Raw genomic sequence first — 19013 nt, 5'->3', positions numbered from 1 at the left:
TCAGTGTACACACTTACAGGAGCACCAGCATAGTAATCTTCTACAGCGGAAATCCTCAGATCCACTAATTAACGCTACTTGGGCTTGTCTCTGCTCAATTTCCACCCTCATTTGTTCCTCTAAAGAGACTTCTCTAAACTCACCGTAACTGGCATTTCTGTAGTATCTGCTATAGACTACATACCACAGAATGAATCTGGAAATGTACCAATTAATCTAAGAGATGCTCATGAGTACAACATATGTATAAAAAATGTGAAATTCATACATCACATATGGAATCCCAATAGTTACAGTTACAGTACCAGGTGGTTTTCTCCTCTTCTTCGCATAACCACAATGAACGCATGATGATGAACTGCACTGGTGAGAACAAAGTATACACAGCCTAAACCATGCATATACAAGAGACTGAGTTGCAAAATGTTGGCCTTTGCCCAGTATAATTTGTTATTTCTAGACCCAAACAAAATATTAACTTGGAATAAACAATATAAAATGATCATCCCTCACAAAAAGCCCCCCTGTTTCAAGACCATTACACTTCAGCCGTTTTTTTTAGCTGAATTCCAAGAACATATCTCTGAGTCACCACGCAGGGGGAAGACAAAGAGAGCCGTGATCGCATGCGATCAGCAGATGAGTGAATGGAGGGGGTCCTGCGGAGGACCAAATGGAAATGCCTCTTTTGTGCATATATTTTGCGAGTCATAGCTTTCTTATAGTTACTGGGCTAGCTGAACTTCTCTCCCTTTTTTCGTTTCTCCAGGTACTCCCTGTCTTCATCCATGTCCCAGCTGGGTAATTTGCCAGCTTTAAGATAAAGCTGTCGACTACAGTATCCTCTCTTCCATGTTTGATCACGGATTCTCGCAATGATGATACTTTCGTTTAGGAGACTGCCATTAAAACCATCTTCATAAAAAACACTGCTTCTTTAATATTAGGAGCAAATTTGAGGGAAAACTTATTTTAAAGCTATAGCATTACATGAAAAAAATTCTGAGCTAAATAAGCTCAGACTTTTTTTTTAATAATGTGGCTGACAGTTAGGAACCGTTAATGCCTTAGATGCTACAATGTCACAATGAGGGACAAAGACCACACCAGTTTTTAAAAGTCAAGCTTGTTTACAGAGGAAATAGAAATAAACATACAGGAAGGAACAGCACGCATAATTTTGGACTTACCAGCCTGACATCAAGGAAAAATTAATGCATTGACTTAAACAATGCAGAATTTAAATTGCGCCAGCACTAATTAACACAACCGCTAGGAACACCCTTGTCAAACGAAAATGGCTTTACATTAAGATTTTATTTCCATTTTTAATTTCATACCTCTTTGTGTGAGACGGTTACAAGCTTGGTTGCTGTCAGTTTGATGCTCTTACATCAAACTCAGTGCTCTAAAAGGCATTTGACTCAATAACACAAAATATTTTGGTTAAGAAACTAGAAGGATACAGAATGAACAAGGCAGGCAACAGAGGGATTATAGTCTAGCAAAACAATAATAAAATGTAGTCATTAAGAGGGAAGCAGGTGCATTCTTCGAGGAGTCCTGAAGCAATGAGCACCGGTACTATCCCTCTGTTGTAGGCGGCTATTCCTGCCATGGAGCCGTAACAGACACTCACAGGCGTTGCCACACAAAATCCAGAACAAGCTAATTTATCTAAGATTAGCTACCAATTCTTAAAAATCACTTCAGGAGGAAATTTAAGGTTAAGCCTGCTGCCTTCAGCTGAAAAGTTTAGGTGCACACACGTGACTTGGTAGGGGATTTCAGCTGTGGAGGCAGCAATCTCTGGCTAAGGGGCAAAAACTGTCTAAATTATTCCAGTTAGTTCCAAAAGAGCATATGTATCTGCTCCCAACACCTCATTTCTTCTTTCTTGAATCGTCCTTTCCTTTTGAGGACAATTTTTTTTTTTTTTTAACTTGTCGCTGTTTTAGGTGCATAAATGTCTTTCCAATCCTGCATTCTCTCTCAAACATTTGCTGAGAACTAGTATACCCTACTCTCATCTTTTTTGTTTTTCTGTACAGGAAACTAAAAGTATATAAGCATATAGTAAATTTGTGTTTGACTGGAAGTAAATATTTGTCTAGTAAATCATACAACAATCAGAGCAACACATGGCACTTATAAATTGGTGCATAGCATCAGAGGTGTTTAAGTAAACGCAGCATGTTTGCAGGTTCTTGGGGTTTTTTAGGTATAAACTCTTACCAGGCAGATGCTGCCGTTTACTGAATAATCTTACAATGCGTACCACAATGTGGTCCAAGCCTGGCTGCCCTATGCATGCTACCTTTACATAAGCAACTAGTTAGTAATAATAAAATAAATTAATAAAGGACACAATTCTGCGCAAGTCTGTGATTCAAGCTAGTACATATACATCTTACGCTGCCTTGCCACAAAGATCCAGGGACGAAGGATGATACAGAAGACAGGCACGTCTGCTCTGTGCCATGCCAGGCGACCGCTCAGCTGCCTCATCTGATCTCTCCGCTGCCGTAGGACCCACAACTCACAAGAGAATCAGTCCAAGTAGCATTAAACACCACACACGAGTTTTCCAAGCTCTCCAGACTGCAAGGAGGGTGAAACAGCCGCAGTCTCAAACCCATTACTTAACTTCCAGACACAGTGCAAGCGAAGACTGTTAGTAAACTAAAACATTTACACTGAGGCTTTAAGAGCTAAAGTGCTGAAAGAGGGAGAAAAACTCAGTTGTTTATATCCTCATGTTAGATATAAACCATGTTACACTGTGTTACTCATGTTACAGACATTTTATATGTGTGTATATATTTGTGTGTATATGTATATGCAAACACACACAACTAGCTCTTTGAAGAGCTAGTTGCAAATTATTTTTGTCAACATTTGCTTTCTTAAGCAGATTTGCATTTTCACTTTGTACTAACAACTTCCCTGTCAGGACCACAGCATTCTTGTCTTCTGCTATTTCTGCAAGTCTTCAGGTTTCTTTTCATAAATAGGTCTCGAAATACCTGAATACGACCTAGCTATCATTCTCCCCTTTTTACTGATAGAAAAAAAATGAGGCACTGAGCAAGGAGGTGATTTCCATACAGTTATACAGCAGGCTGGTACAGCACTGAGAACAGAAGCTGAATCTTATCCCAGTGCCACAGTCTTCAGCATATGCTGCCGAAGAAACCATATATTTTGCATTACACCATCCACAGCTGCAAAAACACTGTCCAACAAAATTCCTGAATACAAGGTACATGCTTGGCTACATTTCTCCTTCGCCTCTCTTAACAGATGGACCTATAACGCAGAATAAAAAGCCTTAAACTATCAGCTAAAAGGTTTAGTCAGCCTATTTCAGCTGTGGCAGTGGGCGCACGAGAGAGGAGGCGCAAGCTCAGAATCTCCCGTTTCCCAATTCAATCTCTATTTGAAATCTGAATGAAAGATCTGTTACCAGTTAAACATTCTGCCTCATTTTTTCCAGCTGTAAATGGGGAATAATAAATCCCTAGTGGCTTTTTGAAGAATACTTAGTCAATGCTCAGACTGTGCAATCTGGAGATCCAAAAGGGCTGTTTTCCTTTTTTGCAACAGAAGAGTATCAACTTTCATAGCACAGCACATCCACTTAGAGAGAATGGCTTTACTCAGAAGAATAGAATTGCTCTTAGGAAAGTCTGAAAAAAAAAAAAAACCCAAGAATTTCTACTTATATTAAAACTGTGAAGTGTACATGGAGTCACACAGACCACCTAAGAACACTAGCAGGAACTGGATGAAATCCTATCTGTTCCTTTTCAGCCACAAGGACAGCAGCTAAACTAAGAAGCTATTAAGGCCCAGGATTTGAACCAGAAAAGCTGATGGTTCTTTAATAAAGAAACACGATAAACTGTCACAAGGTGAGGTAAAGGCTAGAAATGCAAAAAAGGGAAACTCTAAGCTAGAGACAGAAAGCATGATGTTGGGGGTCCTTACTACTCCATTAGACTCGTTAATGGGGCGGGGGAAAAAAATACTGAAATATCTTTGTGCAGAAGTGACATTATCAATGCAGGGAGTGCAAGTCTCTTCCTGGCACTGCATGCACTGAAGCAGCTGGCACCAAGAAGTTAAGAAACAAAGAAGAGAGATAAAGCAATCCCTGATTGCTGTTTTCAACAAAAGCTGATTAGCCTTACCTTGGAGACAGGGAGTTGCAGCAAAGCTGGTTTGTTATGCTCTTGCCCAGTCCTCCACATCAACAGATTGGGAAGTGTAATACAATCCTTACGCTGTTATTATGTAGCCAGCCAGGAGAAGTAAAGCAAATACGCTTTCATATGGGAGAGAATATGGCACGAAGACAAAGTAAAATCCCCTAAATCACCAAACCAGCTCTAATCAGTTAGCAGGCTGAAACAACAATTTCAAAATATAATGTAACTGTGCTAATCCCTACTATACAAAATAAGGGTCTGTCTGATGAAAAGAGGAGGTTTGGCCAGATAATCTGCATGTTAATTTCCAAATTCAGACAAATGAGGTTGCCTGTCTGCAGAACACAGAAACAACTGAGGAATCTTAAAACTGCTGCTCAGTATTACAGTATTTATAGCTCAGTATCTTCTCCCTTTATAAACTGGCAGCATAAACCTCCTTGAGATTAGGTTTGAAGGATCTAGCAAAATTATAGTTTTTGTAACCAACTTTTAAGAGTCTACTGAAGTATGTTTCCAATTATTGCAACACTACTTGGAAAGCAAAGGATAAGAATCTTTAACATGTAGGTTGTTCATTACCACCCTTAAAAAAAATCTCAGCACTGTCACGCCATCAAAAGTAATTGTGCTGACCTTCAGAATGGCACAACTACCAACACAATCAGATAAATGCACATGGGCACACAGCTAATATATGCACACCTAGCTGATAACAAAAGCAGTTTTGGAGGTGCACAGCAGATTATAATTATAATTGATCTGTAGATCACGTGCACGTGCACGCGCATCTGAGTGCACACGTGTGTATTTAGTCACAAAATGCAGATTAGAAAAATATGAAACAGCAATTAACGTATTTGGGATGGCAGATAAACAAAAGTCAGGTCTTTTCTTCAAATTTAGCAGCAAAAAAATGTAAATACTTTGTTCTAGTTACCCATCCTAAAACCTTGAGCATCTCTTAAGAAACTACAGGGATAGCCAAAACGGTCAGTATTTTAGCCAGAGGTGCAGAGGTGCACCCGAGCAGCACTTCCAGAAGCAGCACAGCAATCCCTTGCAGAAGCCACCTTAGCTACGATACACTGATGGGGAAGGACGACCCGGAGGGGTACGGAATGCACTACTGGTATGTAGTGTCTCTCTCCTTCCCAGGAAAGAACTGCAGAAGCTCCTATAGTTCATGCCACAGCTAAGGGGCAACTAGATATTGATACCTCCCTCTGCTGAGCAAAGGTGGACCACAGAAGCATCCTAATCCAACCCTAATCCAACGGCCTGTCCAATATACAAAAGGAGATGTTACAGAAGCAACACAGTCTGTCAGCACATGAGCAATTCACACCTAAAATTTCCAAGAATTTTCCTCAAACTAGCCGGTCGTCAGCACGCCTCGTCTATTCAAAAGCTGTAGCTAATACATGTACTTCATAACCTACCTTAAAGCTCAAGAAAAAGGATCTGTTTTCATCCAAGGGGTGTGGAGGAAGCAGGTTCTAAAACTGTTATCACCATGGGATCAAAACACAGATACAGAAGTAGCTGGCACTTGCAGAGGATCAGATGGTGAACCTTTCACCTTCAGCAGTCACACAATGCACAATTCTTTTGCTTGGTGCTGTACAAGACACAACACGAAGCCAAACCCTGCCCCAAAGAGCTTATGGCCACAAAATAAGGCACGCAAATAGTTAAGTCTGCCCCAAAGAGCCCTGCTGAAGACAACTGTGATCTACTGAGCAAGACTCAGCAACAGATTTACAGGGACACAACTGTGCTGTGGCCTTAAAGATAAAGCCAGCAAAGGAAGGAAGGTTACTTAAGGATGAAAGTTAACAAGAGTATTTAAAAAAAAAATCTCAGTTTCCTTGACTTTTAAGGAGTTGTATTTGCAGTCACCTGGCCTCATCAGAGGGAACGTACTGAAAAAACTCTACAGCAAGCTCCTCCATAAAATGTTAAAGTAAAACACATATAGGAAATAGCTGCTTTATAAAATGTCACAGTGTGGTAACTGTAGGTAGATGCTAATTTTAGTGGCAAACACTGTAATCTTGGTTGGTTCAATTATCTTTTCTATGCTAGATGCCTCCACCCTCCCCTATACGAAGGGAAGTAGCAGTCTGCTGGCAGCAGCTTTCTATCTGCTCAGCAGCTCACCCAGGGAAAATCGGACGTCTTTAGATTTTCTTGTATGCAGAGGCCATCTCATACCTGAGACTTTATAAAATAAGGCAGATCCCACTAAACGTAACTGAAAGACTGCCATTAATTTTAAATGTTACCTACAGGTGTATAAAAATGTCCCAGATTCAGGGACAGATCTTAAGGAATAACACATAAAATGAGAGGAAAGCAGCCAAAAATATATTCTGAGTTTTATATTGTGTTCCCAGCTCTAGTATCTGGGGCTCTGGAAATATGGTGAGAAATGATGCACTTAGCTTTAGCTTCAATGTATGAGAGCAGTTTTATAGAAAGTCCACACACTTTATTTAAGACAAACTAATTTTCTTCTAGATCTGCAAAGAGTATGTTACTTGGTCATAGTAAAAGAAAAATGGAAGAGATGGTTGCATTTTCTTAACAAATACAGTCACACAGCACAAGAACTTAAAATATTAAGGCCCAAATCTCAGGTCCTAGCTTGTCTCAGGTCTCAACCCTTGCAGGGAGCCAAGTGAAGATTTGCACTTGCAGTTGTATTTCAAGGCATCTCACCTGAAATAGGTCTCACCCCAGAAGTGTAGGCTGCCTGCTCCCACCAGAAGTAACACTGCAGCACAAATCAACTTTCACAAAACACGGGTTAACCACTACAGATATTTTTCAAATACAGTATTTTGAAATACATATTTCCTTCTTGCTAGAAATTGAGAGCTGGTCTGAGAGTTGATGATAATACACGCACATAGAGAGAGCAGAATCATTTCCGCTGGGGGGACAGCAGCACACAGGACTGCAAGAGTCACACGAAACATGGATCCTGACAAGAAAGAGGTCTCTCTTTTTTTTTTTTTTTTTTTGAAGTTGCTCTTTGGTATGTTTATGATTACTTAAGGTTTTAATTTGAATTAAACACACTAAGATAAAGACAATCAAAGCACAAAATGCTTCCTCGGTACTTCCACGTCATCTGTCCCTTCACAAGGAGATGCGTATGTATACGAACAACTTGAATCACACTCCACACACCAATAACACGCCACCTCTGCCATGCAGGCGTTAACACAGCTGTTGCCCATGCAAAGAAATGCTGACTATTAGATCTACATTTTGGCAGATTTTGTAGTCCAGAATTCCAAATGGGGGGATACAGAGAAAGTGAATTATAGCAAAATGATCAATTTTCTTTTCCCTCTGACAGTGGTATCTGCAATGTTCATTCCGAAGACATACACAGAGAAAGCATCTAGGCAGGAAATCTTTTTTAAATTTTAGCTTCCTCTCTCCTTAATGGTACAGAAATACAGCATTTGCCCGAGTTCAGAATCCAATTTTGTGTAGTGTTTAAAAAAAAAAAAAGTGTAAACTTGATAGTAAAACAGTAGTTCAATGAAACTCAGTTCTGCCTCATGTTTCTGCTGCTGTTAAAGCAAAGCTAAGGGGTAACTTTGTTTGTGCTTTAGATACCCCAGGCACCATGCAGTTTCCTATAATATTAGTCATCTGGGTCAACTCCATCAAAACCCAGTAATTTTAATGGAGGTAATTCCTTGTTTCAGTAATTTAAATGCGCACTCATACAACTCCACTATACAGTTAAAATTGTGTAACCCACAAGTATGACCATGGAAAAGCAAGTAATTAAGATACTGAGCTATTCAATCCTTATCTACAAAAAATCTCCCTTTCAAAACTACTGCCACCTTCTTAAGGAGGAACTGATTTAAAAATGGGCTGTAATCCCATATGCAGTTTCCACCCTAAACAGATGCTTGTATGCGACATTGCTGGTAACGTACACACACATGCACCTAGTACTGCCAGCAAACATGAGCACCAATCATTCAGTGGTAACACACACATATGTAAAATTACTTCTATATTTGCAGTGACCCAGTTTCATTCAGCATTCATCTGTGAAGATACCAGAGACAAACAATAAGTGACACAGAATATAACATCCTGGCTGATACCTTGTGGATGAAACAGGTATTCAGCTCAGATTCAGAAGCTCTATTCAAACATACTTTAAAAAGCACACATTCAGATACCCTCTTGAATCCTTTTTTCAGAGTTTGCTATCTTACTTAATTTCCATTCTTATCTGAATTAAAAGTAATAACTTTTTAAAAAGTCAGATTAACTCCAGCTTAGCTGTTTCAAAATCATCACGCTGTCACACAAATGCTCACCTAACTCACCAGCTAGGGAACACTACAAGGGCTGGAAAAGCTATCAGGGAAAGGCTGGTGGGTTTTGTCATGACATTGTTTATATGAATGGGAATATGCAACTATAGCCTAGAATAGATGGTGTGAGTAGCGCTCCGGAGTAATGCTCTCCTCATTGATTACAGAGAGCACCTTGATGAGCACTTTAGACCAGATAACAACCTGTTAAATAGCCATGTCACAGACATTTTCATCTTTTGCTTCTAACAGAAAGACACATTTATTTACAGCTAAAAACCCAATCATAAGCTAGGAGTTTTACTTTTCTCTATTATAAAAGATGTGATGAATTCAGTAGAAAGCAATACTGCTTCTGACATAAAAAGCAAATTAGTTCGCTTTTAATAATTATAAATCAAGAAAACTTGTTACATATTTTTGTGTGTAAATTTACAAAACCACTACAGAAATACTAGCAGAAGCATGCACTACATCAGAATATTCTTTAAAATGAAAACGAGTACTGCGTTCAAATCAATTACGCTTCCAAAACTTTCCTTCCCAGTATTTATACTGGAGTTCATAGTTTGCATTTATTATCCATACAAGGTATTCAACACTGGGCATGACAATTTTCATAGTAAGACAGAGTAAAGAGAGCTTAAATGCGTTTGCACTCATTAGCAAACATCTGGTGGTACAGCTGTTCTTAACATCCGTGTGTTTGTGCTATTAGTGTGAATCATGTTATTTACCAGTCACATTAATGCTCAGCTCTTGCCCAGAGATGACTTCACCTACTGGACCAATGAAGAACATTCACCCCTGGGATGAAAAAAGGCAATACTGACAATACCATAAAATAGAGTTCTTAGGAGAGGAATTATCCTATGCAACTGCGCAGTCAATTTAGATAACGAAAATTTATCACGCAGCAGTTGTTACAACATTGACGCATCAATCTTGTGGGTTTTTGCAAGAAGAACTGTAGGGACTAGGTGTGCATGCATTCATGTATCTGATCAAAGCAAATGCACAAGAAGTTCAGCCTCCCCTCGAGCTTGAGCGCTCAAGGTCCCAGCCCTCAGCAGAACGGCACCCACAAGCATACTGGCGGCGCAGCTGGCTGCAGCCTTTCCACTACCCTGCACTCTGCTTAAAGCGTGAAAAAAGGTGGCAAGGCTGGAAAAATCTCTGTCGGTCCCTCGGTGAACAGTTTTTTACCCTGATTTAGCCCTATGTCAGCCGGTACTAAGCAGCAGACTCTGCAATTCAAGTAACAATGTGCTTTATCACTTGGTGAGACACTGGGTTTAGTACCAAGTTGAAGGAATAATAATTCCTAATAAATCATAAGCAACATTGCTTAAAATATCTCGCCTTCTTGTTATGTCTTCCTTTGACCGCTTCAGTAAATGTGATTAAATAAAATTCTTACACAAAGTGAAGAAATGGTCTATATCAAGGAAAGGTCTTGGAGGGGGGAAAGAGTAATGATTAACATAGATTATAAACGCGAGATGATGCTTTAAGCGAAGCTACTAATTCAGAACTTTTAATCCTCCCACTACTACAGAGCAAAGGTTGTTCACAGCATTTTTCCAAGAGAAGTTTAGAATGTTTTCCCGTCATCCCTGCTTCTACCCCTTCTTAGTCAAAAATCTCTAAAAACAGTTCCTAACAGTGATCTTTAATACCAGCAATATTAAAGTTACATACTATCCAAAACAGAAAATTATGATCAACTCACAAGCAAAACCAACAATGAAGAAAATGTAAGAAGTAGATAAAAGCTTTATAACAAATGTAGCTATCTACAGCTATAGGTAACACAGGGGACATTTACTGAAAATTTTCCATGGTGAAAATTCTTTGTGCAATTGATGAAAATGCTTCATTCCCTCCCAAAGGTGTTACAAAATGTGAGTGATCAGCTTAATTCTTCACGTCTCTTCAAGTTTTTTGTGAATCTGCGTATTAAAAATCTTTACTAGCATACTGAATATTAGATCATGGGTTAGCCCAAGCATCAATATGCAAAACTGTGTATGCCAGTTACAATGCAAAAGCTGATGGATCTGAAAGGGTCACTTAACACTTAACAAAGCCATTGGCATATACAAAAATAAAGGAATCAAGTAAGTCAAACATTTTGGCGTCTGTAATCAAACTTCTTTGCAATTGTAGCTGATAGTTATGAACACACAATGCACAGATTTTATAAATAACCAAAATAACACTTTTAGCAGGTATTTCATTATCAAGGAGTCAAATTATCAGTTTTAGATTGTTCTAGAATACAAATTGTTTTATGAATATAATGTTCTTTAACCAAACCATTCAAAAATTCCTGCAAAAGCACAGAAAATGTTTTTCTTCTTCCTGGGATGATCCGTGACTAAGGAATTAGAAGCTTTAAAACTGTAGACAGGATGTATTCTCTTGGTTTAATATAAAAGTAGTGCTATGAAATCAGAAAAAAAAAAAAAGATACTGTTTTCTGGCTAAAAGAAACAACTAAGATAATACCCTTTTCACGAGGTTTATCAGAGGAAAGAGGGGAGGATGGTAAAAGAAATGGAAGAAAGGACATTGATTTAATGGAGCCATACCAAAAAGTGCCTTATTCTTGACTATAACAGAAAACACACACATAGGTATTTAAAATTGAGTTTTCCATATTGTCATCACTTGGTGCTGTATTCCTGTAGTTGCTTGTAGAGTCCATCTGTGGTTAGCCCAACCCAATATAATTTGAATTTAATTTTCTCCCAGGGGAACAGTCAATAGGCACACCAGACATTTTGCTGTCACTAGAAGCAGCTAGGTGGCCAGCTGGGGAAGCAATATTTGGCTTTGCATGCTAGGCCCTCGTATTCCATGCTTTCACATCCCTCGCATCATTAGGAACTTGCATTACACTGTACGGCATGGAAAAAGTTTGCTCTACTACTTTTCCTCATCCTTTCCCCATTGCTAAAACAGGAGCTTTTCTTAGCATCTTCTCCAGCATTTATCTGTTCTACCACAATACAATTGACCTCGGTTTCATAATACGTACTAGATTTTGCAGAGCTGCTTTTAATAAGACCATTTGCTTTGCGCAGTCCCATTTCAAACATACGTGAAGATGATGTAAAGATGTGGAAATGGAGCCAGTAGCACTAGTTAAAAGTGAACTTAGGCAACTACTGCATCCTGCTCTTCAGGATAACCAGAGGATGCTTCATTTCAAACAATTGTTCTCAGATAAGCCTACTCTGAAGTAACAAAAAGACAAGTATTTTGAGAGGAACGGTTTGACAAAGGATAAGAAACTAACAGAGTACAAAAATACACCTAAGCCTTCATTGCAGCCAAAGAAATATCAGGTGTTACGACCATTCTGCTCATGGAAACTTAAACAACAGGATTATCTAGTTATAAATCCCAGAGTAATCTGCTTTCCTAATCATTCTTATGGCTTACTATTTTTGTTTATGCATGCCTATTTGTATGCTACACGAAAAATACTAGGGAGATTTAAATTTCCATCAGAGGTACTACAAATAGTGACAGATTTTTCTAACAGGTTTCTGAGCTTCAAATAAGCAATACTGTAAGTAAAGCAGATATTCTGATTTATATGAAACCATCTTAGTTCCCAGGTTTGCTCTTGCCACTGCATTACATACTCTCATTTATATGCTTTTGTGATTATTCTCTACCTGTTCAAATTGCTCACTCTCATCTTTTCTTTAATCAGTGCTTCTGGAAATTGTTTTCTGTTAAAGAGCACAGCCTGGAAATAGAACAGTGTCAGAACTAAGGCAACAAAGCAGATTTATGGATGGGAGAGGCCCCTAACTTTAAATAGTCTCACAGATTGACTGGGGAAACTTCATAAAGGGATATTTGGAGAAATTATCCCTCTTTTAGGACCAACCGTCAAACTGACAGGGTCACACACTCAGTCTACAACTGCCAGTGACTCCACCTCATCTGTGGGACCAGAAAATCTCAACATTTTACAGTAATCTTTCATACTGAGTAATTCTTTTCTGTGATACTACCCCATCAATGCTGATTAATGTCAATCAGTACAAAGCTAAAAAAGGTCTGGCAGAGGCTTTCCTATACAGGTTTAGGATCTGCTCATTTCTCCTTGATGATTTAACTTAGCTGTAACTTACAAGAAATTAGAACATAACAAAATGGGCCTAGAGAACAACCACAGGAAAAATGGTTATCTCCATTTAGGGACCTAGTACTGGACTATCTCCATATGAAAGATGTGAGCCTTTGTACCTATTTATGAAAAAAGAACACATTTTCTTATCTCACCAACACTGTCAAACAGCTTTGTGACTGATGATCTAAATTACGAGCAGTATTTTGCTTTGCTTGAAACTAACAAGAATTCTGCAATATAGCACATCAATTTTATTCTAGATAATGGTCCTCAAACTGTCTTCATCCCAAAACCTTTGGGTACCTCCACCCTGCTTGCTGTCTACAGTCGCTCTCCTTTTCACTCCCATCCTAACGCCTCCTAAGGCTCCCTTCCGGAAAAAGTCACCCCATCTTGCCTTCAGAGGAAAGTGAGGCACGGCTGAGAGGTTAGTCCGCTCCTGAGAGACAGCACGGACGTAGATCACACCAAGATCGGCTCCTCCTGCCTGCGGCAGTCCCACACTGTTCCAGCACGCGGAGTGTCCTCACATGCCTTCATGCCATGCCCGCCAGCAAACTCCATACGCCTTCAGCATCAAGTTTCAAGAATAGCATTGCTGTGGGCTGCGTTATTTTTGGCGCGGAGAACTGAAGAACCACACACACATATAAAACTAACAAAGAATGCGGAGGGCCAAAGAAACACTCCATGATCCAAAGCAGCACAGCGTGGATGCAGCGTATCTGCTCCGGATGGTGCCAGTGCCTTCCCTGTCACAGCACACATGGCGACCACAGACACAGCCTTCATAAGGGACAGGGAGAGAAGTCAATCAACTAAATAAATCACGAATCACATGAAAGCGAGAGAGAAAAAAAGGTATGAGGAAGGAAGCACAGGAGAAAAGAAATATGTTTTGGTTCTTCACATTATTTGTCACAGAACAGATTAGAAACCAGAAGAATTATTGGTTTACAATGAAAAAAATCCTGAAAGCAGCCAATACAATAGTTCTGGAACACCTTTTTTGTAAATGAGGCATTTTACTAACACTAAGTTAATAGATAATGAACTCTGAACTTATTAAAAAGATCAGTAAATGTCCATAAAATGCTAGTAAGGATTCCCAATACCTTCAGAGAAAACAGGTAAATATTTAATTAATAGTTAATTAAATCTCAAGCGTCCAATTAGCTGTAAGGGAAATAAAAAGAAAACACTTAAAAAGAAACTGAAAAGTTGGAGTAGCCAAAGAAAGAGAACTTTTAAAACATGCCTGTACAGAAATACTTCCCAATCTGCTGTGTAACTATGAATGTCAGTAACTTAACCTACTGATTTAAATACATGTGCCTTTTCTCTAGTGTATTTTAATGCATTTTATCCCATAGAATCAATTTTTCAGGCCATCCCAAATCCAGAACAGATGGAAGATAATGAGGAGAAAAAAAACAAGAAAGTCAAAGCATAAATATCATTTTTAAAACATTTCTAGAGATGAATAAGCTGTGCTCTTGACAGAGAATACACAAGATACGGGAAGCCATCTTTCTGCTAGTGTTTAAACATCACTAATCCCAATAATATTCATCTACGTAATTGGCACATTAGGGTCAAATTATCCCAGCATCAAGTCTAGACGGAAAAATAGGCATAGTTCTTGAAAATCACGTCTCAGAAATATCATTTTGTTATTAAGTAATTTGGTAGTTTAGATATACTAGATATTTGTAGCAGTTAGGTTTCTAAACGACTGTAATCCACTGACTTTTGTTGCACTATGACAATATAAACTGGGTGAGAATATTTATTTTACATACCTATACAGATACGTTACCATTGCCTTCAAATGAACTTTGCCCTTAAATAAAAGGGTTGAACAAACTGAAGTCTATGGATCAATACAAATGACTTTTTAAACGTACTCTTCAAAAGGCAGTTTGTACTTCAGCACTAATTTCTTTAAACTCACTACACTGTTATTTAATGTTAGTATTGGTTTTCCGGCCTTTATTTAGTTTTCAAGCTATTGCGGAATGCTTTCATCCAGCCAACCGTAAGTAACTTCCCAAGTAAAATGCACCCCTTCATAGAATCACTAAAATTGCAGAATTCCTTTCATATAATTACTTGGTGATTGTTTTTTAGAGGAGATACCAAGTCTGTGCAGAGGGATATCTTCCCGACAAATGCATATGCTTGCTATTTTCCCCCATACACATCTTTGTTTCCTTCAAACACAGACACCTTTTTGTTTTCCTTAATACTTCTCTGTAAGTAATGACTTTTCCAAAATGCCAAAAGTTCTATAAATTAATTAACAAATTTCCTAAAGACTCTGATTTGTATTTTCAAATCTTCCAAATGATTCTTTCCTCAATGTAAGATAGTTTTCAATCACTTTCTAAACATGCATTTTTCTGTTCTTGTTTCCCTCCCCCATCAATTTAAAGAGCAATGCAGTAGAACTGTACTTGATTTGGTCTACTTTTAATTAAAGGGTCTCCCTTCCTTACTGGTTTTTCTGATAATATCAGAAGTCTCTTTTAGTACCTTGGCTCCTCCTACACTATTGTCCTACATTACTGTTCTATGTTCTCTACAGAAAATGCGTGGCTAGCTCTCCTTGCCTACTTTCCATTATCAGTGTCTCATGGAGGTCTTTCTTTACCCCAGGTATTTTTAAACAATTACACATAAAGCATACAGGCTGCATTTTATATATCTTAATGTGTTCTATACATTTGACCTTTGAATTGGAACAGTTCATAACCTATAAACTATTAATCCTTCCTTCATACTATCAGCATTTCCTCTCTGGTCATAAAAAGTAAATGCTTCCTGATATGCACACTGGCTTCTAATCCGCACCAGAAGGCTAAGAAAAGTAAGAAGTAAATGAAATAAACTGTTAATGTGCTAGGAAAAGGGAGACTACCATGCTGAGCTACCAATTTGGAGAAAAGCCAATGAACAAATGTGCCTAAAAGTAGCAAACCATCTGATGAAGAAACCAGTGAAAAGCATTCTGCTCTGAGGCTGTTTGGACTAACAAGAGACAGAGTATAGAGGATAACTTGCTTCTAGTAACAAGTGAGCACAAAACTAGGCAAAAAAGCAAAACAAAATACGTTGCATCATGAATCATCTTTTCAACTTGTGAAGTCCTCTGAAAGTGCCTATTTGTCAATCACTATACTACATGATAGGATGACTGTTACTTACCTTAAATAGGTATTCAAAAAAAATTATCTTGCTGTTTTTTCTGTACCCTTACTCAGGAATAAGACATACTTTATACATTTTAGCAGCATCATTATTTGCAAATATTTGTACTGTGCAAAGCCACTCTTTCAGTCAACCTCAAAAATAATTAACATGTTTAAAAATGTTACTAATCCAGGTATGAGAATCATCCCTTTATCTCCAGCTATGCATATAAAGTTGTATATTACATTTTCAATCACTTTTTTTTTTGATCTTTCTTATTATTCATACATTTGCGTAGGTGCCCAGATAGTGAATCATATTTTAAGGAACAGCAACTTTACTTGACCAACTGATCCTTGAGCCTGGGAGAATACATCAAGCACTCATTTTTCATCAGAAGAGACATTCTGATACTGTGCTAATTTCAGAACTTAATTTTGAATATTATGTAATATACATATTCATTCACTTAGTCATCTGTGTTTCCTCATCAATGACTAGCACACAAAAGCATCTCAAAGGCTTCTATCTTCTCCTTCCTCATCAAAAGTTATCTCCTTAACAATAACATATGATAGAAACTAGATCACTGTTAGTCATTCATGTCACTGACGTGCGTGCATGTGGAGCATTTACAGTTTCCAAGTACTTTTTAGAGTACCTCTGCTGCACCTTGCACCAAGAGGGAACAAACTATTTCAGACTCTCTAATTATCTCACAATTACCTGGAATACTCATCTTTCTCAAACAACTGAGACTCCTTGCATCTCTATTTATTCACTTACAATTTTTTCTTCTGATCAGAGATGAGTAATACGATCTGGATCTAGACTTTTTTTTAATCTAACTACCCTTCAGCTGTCAGGAGCAGTATCTCATTTGCTAGTTACTATCTTATCACTCGTTCTCTCAGTTTTGTTTGTAAAGATAGGATTTGTATTCCCTAACTCTACCCAGCTAAATGCTGTTTGCAGCACCTTAACATAGGCATCTTTCATAAGAGTGGGATGAATCCCTAGCTAGATGTGCCTACTTTTTTCACTGCACATGCAAAGACCATAAACAACTAGCTAACTTAGCTAATACACGGCTTGGGGCAAGCTGGGCAAGTCCCTTGAAGCATTAAAATAGAAAGTGTATAGTATTAGTTTACCCACTTGTCTCCTTGGAGACAAAGATGCTAATATACATAATGCTTTAAAGCATTCTGAAATTTATATGCAATCTCAAAAATGAAATCCCCTAAAATACAACCTCCCTCTCAAGGCTGCTTGGAAACCTCTACCTCCGAGAAGGTGCTTTTTGTTTTAATGGTGCACTTTGCTTTGTCAGAGGAACCAGGTACACATTAATTTGGCCACGGACGTCATCTTTTTGTTGTCTCCTGTTTGCTGTTCGCTACATTTGGAGAACCTGAACTGTTACCCTCCTCCTACTTTTTAAATCAGTTTTCCTCTGTCACTTCTATCACAGAGCTTCCAAAATGTGTCAGATGACCGGGCTGTCCTGATTTTCACTCTTTTGGTCTCCTTTTGCACTGTTTATAACTCTCCTCTTTAGTGGTCACTGGCCTTACGATCTGTTCCGATTGGCTCTGGCAGCTATGGAGTTGCCAACTGGCTAGCTTTGCTCTTTTAAATCGCTCATATTGATTATTTTGACAAATGTGACGTACATGTTGGCCTGGAAATGCAGACAAAGTAGTGAGAGGGACAAAATCTCCGTCAGTTTTTATTACAGTGACTAGGCCAAGTTATCCAAAAAGCTATTTAAATATTTTAGACTTTTTTAAACATTGCAAGCTCCACAGAACAAAGATCATATTTTTCTCTGTGTATACACATCATAATACGTTTTAGACAATATCATAATATTAACAACAGTGTTAGCTATAGATGGTAATAAGCTCGTGTCTTCCTAATAGCATCCTATGTCTAGCTCAACAATTATGGCTTGTTTGGGGAGCCTAGTTACTGCTGTAACGTTTATCTTTGTTTTCTAGAGAAGAGCTCTCTACTGACCTACGGTTCTTTCCTAAAGAATTACATTATTTACAGTTTTTATTGCCCTTCTTTCCTTAACTTTTTACATCTACTTCTTCTCTTCTGACCAAAGTTGGAAAATAAGTACAACTCTGACATGCTAAACTCACCTCAAGTATTACAGAAAAATCTTATTTCCTACGGGATGCTCATACAAAACAAATATAGGGTGATTAAGATCTCAATTCAATGGAATAAACTTCACTTCAGGATTGTTAGGTGTGCCATTCTAGAAGTTTTTGATAATTAGATAATTGGTAACACAGCAGTGCATGCAATTGTTTCACAGTTTCTCACAGTGTTTGCTGTCTGTTTCTCAGGGTTTGCAGTATCATCAAGTTTCCCCCTCATCAAGATATTTTTTGAGTGCATCACTTACTTTGTAATACGGTCAATGTTAGCAATTTGCTTCTGGTTCCGGATTATTTCTATAGCTGCCCAAAGATGCTGGATAGCCTTTGTATCTGCCTGTCGTCTCTTCGTTAAGCGTGCCATGACCTGTTTACTTGGTCAGCTGCAGCCGATAAATAAAAAAAATACACCAAAGAGTTAATCATGAATTATGAAATGGATTACATGACGATCATCTTGTACTAAGTATGATTACAAGGAAAACTTTGTTAACCTATAGCAATCCAATTTGTATTCAGCAGCATGTTTTCTTACGGTTACACAGCAACAAGGTAAAAACTGTAGTTTACCTGAATCTCTTTCACATTACATAATCTATACATAAGACAAGACACAGAGCAGTAGAAATTATCAGATCAATAGGAAATGACTGAAATTATCCAACTCGTTACGAGCGGTCACATAGTTCACATCTTAATACCCTAAAACTTTGGGAAAAAGTCACGATAGCCCGAGATTTTCACAACCTCCTGTATTGCTTGAAACCCTTTTAGAAAGGGCTTGAGCAGTGCTTGACTATATCACATTGTGCTAGCATGAACTCTGAGAGAAAGAAAAAGTTGTATCCACAGTTAAGATTACAATAAAGTTCTCATGGTAGTACTTTTCTATTTCTGCTATTTACATCAATTTAAAAGAAACCCA

At 38.2% G+C, this 19013-nt stretch overlaps 1 protein-coding gene across 9 annotated transcripts in view; it reads right to left on the bottom strand.

Moving 5' to 3' along the window:
- ZMYND11 (zinc finger MYND-type containing 11) overlaps positions 1 to 19013 on the bottom strand; it is a 108502-nt gene that overhangs the window by 43502 nt on the left and 45987 nt on the right. For 6 of the 9 annotated variants that reach the window (XM_068934298.1, XM_009683946.2, XM_068934302.1 and 3 more), the window contains exon 2: positions 18337 to 18471. The exons of the other annotated variants lie outside the window; for them this stretch is intronic. In XM_068934298.1, the coding sequence (XP_068790399.1) occupies positions 18337 to 18452 (116 nt within the window). In that variant the 5' untranslated portion in view covers positions 18453 to 18471. The remainder of the gene's footprint in view (positions 1 to 18336; positions 18472 to 19013) is intronic. 9 annotated transcript variants of the gene reach the window in all.

This window comes from Struthio camelus, chromosome 2 (assembly GCF_040807025.1).
Source record: "Struthio camelus isolate bStrCam1 chromosome 2, bStrCam1.hap1, whole genome shotgun sequence".
NCBI lineage: Eukaryota > Metazoa > Chordata > Aves > Struthioniformes > Struthionidae > Struthio > Struthio camelus.
The sequence above is the reverse complement of the archived record's forward strand: the minus strand, read 5'-3'. Positions and strand labels throughout refer to the sequence as shown.